The sequence below is a fragment of the Zalophus californianus genome, chromosome 5 (genome assembly GCF_009762305.2).
Source record: "Zalophus californianus isolate mZalCal1 chromosome 5, mZalCal1.pri.v2, whole genome shotgun sequence".
Classification (NCBI taxonomy): Eukaryota; Metazoa; Chordata; class Mammalia; order Carnivora; family Otariidae; genus Zalophus; species Zalophus californianus.
In genome coordinates, this window is record NC_045599.1 from 120,276,376 (window position 1) to 120,283,704 (window position 7,329).

General features: G+C 43.9%; 1 protein-coding gene across 5 annotated transcripts in view; it reads right to left on the reverse strand.

Annotated features, from left to right (window-relative positions):
* Positions 1 to 6,727, reverse strand: part of ZNF131 (zinc finger protein 131) — a 29,110-nt gene extending 22,383 nt beyond the window's left edge. The window contains exons 1-3 of one of the 5 annotated variants that reach the window (XM_027606235.1): positions 6,489 to 6,727; positions 5,436 to 5,574; positions 4,296 to 4,397 (exon numbers count right to left, since the gene is read on the reverse strand). In XM_027606235.1, coding sequence (XP_027462036.1) covers positions 4,296 to 4,397; positions 5,436 to 5,559 — 226 coding nt within the window. In that variant the 5' untranslated portion in view covers positions 5,560 to 5,574; positions 6,489 to 6,727. Of the gene's footprint in view, positions 1 to 3,098; positions 3,150 to 4,295; positions 4,398 to 5,435; positions 5,575 to 5,791; positions 6,020 to 6,488 lie in introns of those variants that run through there. The other 4 variants (XM_027606237.1, XM_027606236.1, XM_027606238.1 and 1 more) reach the window with 4 other exon arrangements.
* Positions 6,728 to 7,329: the final 602 nt, after the last annotated feature.

The following is a 7,329-nucleotide window of genomic DNA, read 5'->3' on the forward strand; positions in this document are numbered from 1 at the left end:
GAGTCTCCTAAATCTTTATTCTCCTGGTTATCTTTTGACAATGTTATTCTTTTATTATATGAGAGTAACTAAAAACTTTTTTTAAGGAGTTTTAACCAAATATTTAAAAGTGCAACAAAAGTCCTTTCTAAAAACCTGTAAATTTTTCCTGAAGTGGAATAAGATTTTGATTTTTTAATCAAACACACACATATAATACTGCAAATATCAAGCACGACTCCAAACACCTCACAAGTATTAACATGACAATCCTATGGAGAACTTTACTGTAATCTCCATTTTACAGATAGGAAAACTGAGGCACAGAGATATTAATAACTGTGACTTTGGCAAGTTACTTAAGTGATGAAAACTAGAATCAACCCTCGATGGCCCAACTCCTAAGTCCAAAATAAAGATTTTTACGTAAGATGATGGCAGGAAACATGCCAGCTTGGAAGAGTTTGAATACCTATGACTTCATTCACTGCAGGCCCACAATCTCTTATTCATAATCCCGAAGTCCCCAAAATCTCTTAAGACCAGGAGTTTTCCCATAAATTTGGCAGCAAAATTTGATTTGAACTGACATGGGACTATTTATAGTCTTTATCCCATTTAGAGTAAATATTAATATGCTACTCTTCCAAAATATTATTTGGTTACAGGATGTCACCCTAAGACCCCTTTGGGAGTAATGTAATACACAGACTGCATTATCTTAGAAAATTTGTAATTTCAAGAAACATCTGGCCTCCAAGGATTTGAATAAGGAACTGTAGACTTAGTTCCCAATTTTGGTTAATTAGAATCATTGTAAACCTAATAAAAGCATGGGTCTCTGATCTTCAGGATCAAAACTGGGATAGGGAACCTTTTTTTATAAGCATCTTAGGTGCTTCTTAAGTCGCCAGTCCAGCACTAGTCCTAGGAATAAATCACTGACCTAATTAACTAACATGAACCAAACTGATACCACCTACCCAGGTAAGTGACGTGGTAACAGATGATGCACAGTTGCAAAAACATTATTCTCCATCAGGACTAGTCTGGTAACTTTCAAATCTCAGCCCACTTTCTAATTAACCCCTTGCTCCTTTCATAACAGAAGTGTGCAGGAGAACACAATTTTTCTGAGTATCTAAAGAAACAGTTAATATGAACACCTTAACCTGCATCTTCTTTTTTTCACTTAGGAAGAAGCAAAAGAGGGCAGCATTCTAAATATATAGAGTGAGGTCATTATTCATATTTTACAGATGGGGGTTCCAATTCTAGCTAAGACAAAGAAAGCACACTCTACCACTCCATACTCCATCTTGTCCACCGCTTACAATCATAAGTCCTGGGAAGAATACATAAAGCAAATATATAAGGATTCTGAAAGATAAACAGAAGCAAGCAGGCTGGGGAGAGAAATCAAAACTCAAAGAAGAGCACTGAATTTCCTGCGTTTTTATTTTTCCTCAAATATATCCCAGCTTAGACTTGAAGACAGCCCAAATCCCATTTCTGGGTAGGAGGAACAGACAAAAAAGCCTAAGAAACTCTTTCTGGCTAGAGAACCAGGAAAGGGAATGTAGAGTATGAGTGGGGCAGGAAATCCTTGGTTATTATTCCTCTTAGCCCTGCCTCCAAGCAAGTTCAGTTCTGATGCTGCACACCTGTGCTGGTGGCCACCAAGCAGGCACTAAATTCTGAGAGGAAGTTTTTCTTTTTGACGATATCTAGGAAATGGATGATGATCTGAAGAGCATGGAGAGAAATCTTATTTTTTTTCTCTCATCGCTTTGTCTAGGAAACAGATCCCACTGTGGGAAGCATATGACAGCACAGGGATGCTAAAACCCCAGTTTTCTAGCAGACGATCAGGGAAAGTTGCTCCTAAGAGCTAAAGTGCAGAAGTCGTCAGAAGAGGGAACTAGAAGAAGGTCCTCTTTGAATGAAGTCTTGCTCTAGCCACCAACTTACACACGTGTAGAACTGAGCTGAGGCAGCAGAGCAAAGGGTTTGAGTACCGCACTATGATGCGGTCTACCACCCAGGTCGGCACACCTGGGACCTGAACATCACAACAAAAGTTTTGAAAACTAAATTGGAATTTCATCCACAATCCACATAAAGGCAGTCTGAACCTAAAGCAGGTTGACTGCCTGCTAGAAACAAAACAAACCAAAATCAACAAAACAAAAAGCATTCTCCAGAGGACTTTAACACAGACTGTCATTACATTCAAACTGCTCATGACATAATACAAAATTACTTGACGTATCTTACAGATTTGAAAGGAAAAAAATAAAAGGGAAGCCAACATGTTCAAGCTTATACAACAGACAACAGTAAAGAAAACTCAGGTTTTCGAATTCCATGCCCAGGGCTTTCTCAATAGCCAGGTGACCTAGACAGGTTGTACAGTGATCCCAAAGTTAATGGCTTAAGAAAACACTGAACCACATTGATTTTTTAAACCTGAATCTGGCAAATAACAAAAACAGAAATGTTCTTACGTTCTGTTTTCTCATTTGTCTATATTAAATACTAAAGGTTTGTATATGCTCTCCTATAGTGGAGACAGTAGGTCAGAGGTATTAAAAGGCACAAGAAACAATCTTAAGGTGATTAGTCTTTAGAAGAGAAGACCCTACTTCTCCAGGTATACTCCTTGCTCCAAAAGCAAAGCATATTCTAGCCTGGGCCACTTACTGACTGTTTAAGATTCCGCTTTAAAAGCAGAAGTCAACTCCTCTTGGAAATCTTCCCTCTCTAAGGTGGACTAAACTACTCATTCTCTCTCTTCAGCTACACCATTCCACAATAAAAGTCTCTGTAACACTTTTTGCACTCCTTTCTATATCTGTTGCTAATCTGTGATTAAATTTGCAAATTCTTTTAAGGGCTGTCTTATTCATCAATTCTTCATTTCCTTGGTCGAGTATAGTGCACAACATATAACAGGTATTCAAAATCTGGCAAAGAGCCCCAATTTATTAAGCTTTGACAATGCACCAAACACTATGCTCAGCACTCTGCATATGTTATTTCAATTAATCATTACAAGCCTATAAAGTAATGAGGACTCTTCAGATGAGGAGGCAAATATGCAACTGAAGTAAAGTTACCTGCCTGGTGTCACACAGTACCTCAGGTAAATGAATGGATGAAATCTTGCCCTGTAATAGAAACCAATACCGTATAGGCAGCTAGATTCTCACTTTAGTAAGCTTCGTGGATTTCCATTATGCCTGTGGCTCTGTCCATCACAGATAATGAAAAGATTATCTATGGATATATCAGCCAGAATGCTAGATAAACTGGAATGTACCCAAAAAAAAAAAAAGGAACAAGCTTAACTTTTTCATTTTCTTTACTCCCCAGGGCACCAAATTTCCCCAAGGGAATAGCGTTTCTAGGCAACTCATTCATAACAAAGAATATATACAACCATGAAAAAGATACAAAACCCAAACGCAAGAACACTGAAAGAACTAAAATTCTGTATTTACTTAGGCAAGTTTATTTATTTCCTATAGTTTTGGATGACAGGGAGGGGTAGGTAATGTAGCAATATAAGACAAAAGCATAGTAATTAATAGTACAAAGTGAATCCCTTGCTAGCTGGACAACACTGAGCATGTAACCATTTACAGCCTGTTCCCTGATGTGTTAATTGGAAATAATACCACTTATTTCAAAGGATTGCTGTAAATCACAGCAAAGGCACACAAACTGCATAGCACTATAGCTGACACTTGGGAAGCTATTATTATAAAAGTCAAGCAAGTACAAAAATCACTTTCTACTTTAAGGCAGTATCTATTGAATGATTCCTTCCATCCCAGACTCTATCCACTAGAACTTCTGAATGCTACTTCAGTTCATCTTTCCTAGCCTTTTCCATATTGTGGCAGCCCACTTCATTTTGTGCATGTCATATGTACCTCTGCTAGTAAAGAACCTGCTACTGTAACCTGCATAACCTACCTACTGTAACCCACCAGTCTGAAACTTTAGCCCACTGAACAAAGATGGGAATTCACTTTTATACGTTTTCAAAAGAGTGACCACTGGTTTTAGAAGTGGAAGAGACTCTTTTAAGAGACCAACAGCTACCATCTAATGTAAGAGTTTTTCCTGACAGATCATTTTACCAAGCAATTTACTAAAAGTAAGAATTCTCAAGTGTCAAAAGAACAATTTATCCAGTCACCTAATAGGAACCACTGATGCCTATTTCCCATGGTATCTTGCTAAATTAACTAACACTTCTTCATCAATTAAAATGTTCGCTAAGTATTGTATTTAAAACAAGCATTTACCTTCTATCTCCACCAAAGGTTCCTGAGTAAACTCCTGAAAGAATTTGTAGAAGAACTTACTGCAAGCAGCCAAAACAGCCTTGTGGGCCTTAAAATGGTGTCCTAGATTAAAAAGAAAAAAAAAAAGAGTCACATATATTCAAAAATCAAAAGTAAAACCAAAAAACAAAGTAGGAAATTATGTAAAGTAGACCTTTCTCCATAATATAATCATAAGACTATATAAATTACTGAACTAAAGTCAGAATGTTCCTAGCGGCTATCTTAACAAATTTCAATCTTAATTAGACACAAAGCCAGGTCTTTACCTCAAAGACCTTTTTAAGTCAGTTTTATAAAAGCCAGTTTACAAAACTAAAAGAGGTACGGGGCTTCTTACCACTTAAAGAGTCAAAGGTATATCCTATTCATCTAAAACTGCTAAATATAAACACAACCCAAAATGTTACATACATCATTTGGAAAGAGAGAAGAAAAAGCCATAGAATAAGCATAAAGCTGGATCTATTTGTTATGGAAAACATGTTAACATGCCTAATATTTGGAAGCAGCAGACCTACAATGCAGTATATCTATAATAAAGAATAGCCTGCCTTGAAATGCCTATTTTCACTAAATAGAAAAGTTACCCAAGCTGCGTCTGCCTCCACTATAATGACAACTCCTAATACTGGTAAAGACCCCATTTGATTTGGCTTCCCAAAGAGGGTACCAGTGCTGCAAAGGAATCTCACATTCTCCCTCCAAGACCATCTGGGAAACGAGAAAGAATCAACACTTCCCAAATGATTGCTGTGAAAGGCTCCTCAAAGCAGCTTATGAATAGAAGGCTATTATCCAAACATTTAGAGATATCCTCCCTATCTCCAACACCATCATCTTGCACACCAGTGTGCAATGGGAAAACTTAAAAAGCCTGCAAAAAAAGTTAAGATGCGGTGATTATGTTGAAAGCGTGACTAGCCAACTAGCATTCTGCAACATGGTCTACGTGAGTGGACACTGACAAGTCCCCCACCCAGGTCCCAGCGCACACTCAAAAGGCACAGGCCATAGAGGGTGGGTATAAAAGGCGGGTGGGGGAAGGGGAGATAAGAACGGAAGCCACAAATTCGCTGCTCTACCCACCACCCTACCCACCGTCGACAATCAGGGTGATGTCAGTAAACCGATCCTGCTCCCGCTGTTCATTCAATCGGTCCAGGATCATTTTATGATGTTCCGGGAACTCCTGAAGGCATTCCATCGTCTCTTCGGCCTCCATGGCCGTCGGGTTGCTCTACAAAAGAGGAGCATGATAATGTACACCCATGAGCTCGGGCTGAGGCACAAAACCCCTAAAGCTTAAAACAACAAAAAACAAAACCCCAGCTACGTGAAAAGAAGGGGGGAGGGTGAGGCAAGAGGAGAGGAAGGCGAGGGAAGAAAGAAAGGCGAGCCGGGTGGCCGCCGCGCGTTGGGGGCCGGAGCCGCGGCCGCGGGACTCCGAGCCTGACCTAATTGGAGTCGGGAGACGCGAGCTGAAGCGGGGTGGGCAGAGCGCCGGAGGCTCCGGGCGCCGGGGCGCGCAAGTCCGGCAGAGGAAGGGACCCGACAGCCGTGGCGGCCCCCTAACGGCCCGCCAACCCTTCTGCCCGGCCCTGGCTCCCGCCGTCCCGGGACCCGGTCCGGCCCGCGGCCCACAACGACTCCCGGGTCGCCTCTCCCTCCCCCGCCCTCCCTCTTCTCCCCCGCCCCGACCGGGCCGGCACTCACTCAGGGAAGGAGGAGCGGCCCGGGCCTGCGCGTCACTTACGTCGACGTGCCGCGTCACCGCGCTGGGCTCCGGCTGACGCGGACGCCGACCAAGCGTCGACCACTGAGGAAACGGGCCACACCCCCACCCGCCCCCACTAGTGGAGGGCGGAGTCTACCGAGGGGTTTGACATGGGCGATGGTGAGGCCGCGGCCGCTACCGCTAGGAGGAGGAAGTCCGGCCAAGGGGGCGCTGGGCCAGCTCTGAGCCAGGCCGTACCCGGGGCGGGGATCCTAAATCACTGCCTCTCCACGCACCCCTACCACGGGGCTCCAGGTGTGAGCGCTTCCGACCCGGACCACGGAATAAGCGCGCAACGCGATCCGGCTGCGCTTTTATTCGGCGACTCTTCCAGCCCCGCCCCCTTTCCTCCCAAGCTTTAGGTCGGCCAGCCTTACCTAGCTCGTGATCCTCCCTGTCTCCTCTCCGGCCCTCAGGGCTTCTCTTCCCTCGCTCTCCCCTCTCGGGGTGAAACTCAACCCACACTGTTCCCTACCCCTAAACAGCACCTCGCCCTCCATTTCCTCGCGAGTGCCCGGACACTGCCTCCACTGGGTCTGGCCGGCGCACGTGCGCTCGCTCCGACACCCGGGCTGCCGCGCCGCGGGCGGCGGCCACGGGCGCGAGCACGTTCCGGCCGCCTGCGACCTTCCTCCCGGGTGCCCGCCCTCTCCACGCTCGGCAGGCCCCACGTGTTTGCTGGGCTCAGGACCTGGATCTACTCCGATTATTTACACATGATGCTAGTACTACAGCTCTCCACTCCCAAGCCCCGCGCTTAAAGAGGCCAGTGACTTTTAATCAGCCTCACTTGGCTGGGTCACTCACTCATTCCTCTGGGGAAAAAAAAAATGCTTTCGGAGGATAACAGGTTGAGATTTCCTTGTGGGGAATTAGGGGAAGACTCAAATAGCTGGCTATATGCAGGAGTGAGTGTAATCATTATTTCAACAGACACTTATTTAGAACCAACGCTGTGCTAGGCACTGTTGAAGGGACTGAGAAATCAAGTGGTGAAAAAGGGGTATGTGGTTTCTGCCTTCCTAATCTTAGTCTGAGAGAGTAGATAGATATTTTGTCCAGTTAATTGCCTGGGTGCAGAGTTCTGAGTGTTATGAGATGTGAAGAACAAGGTAATCTGGGGTGGGGGTGGGAGGGTCAAGGAAAGCTATAGTGACCTGTAAGAGCAATATGAAGTCTGACTGTTCTTAACCAAGTGTACAGCACATTCAGAGGCAA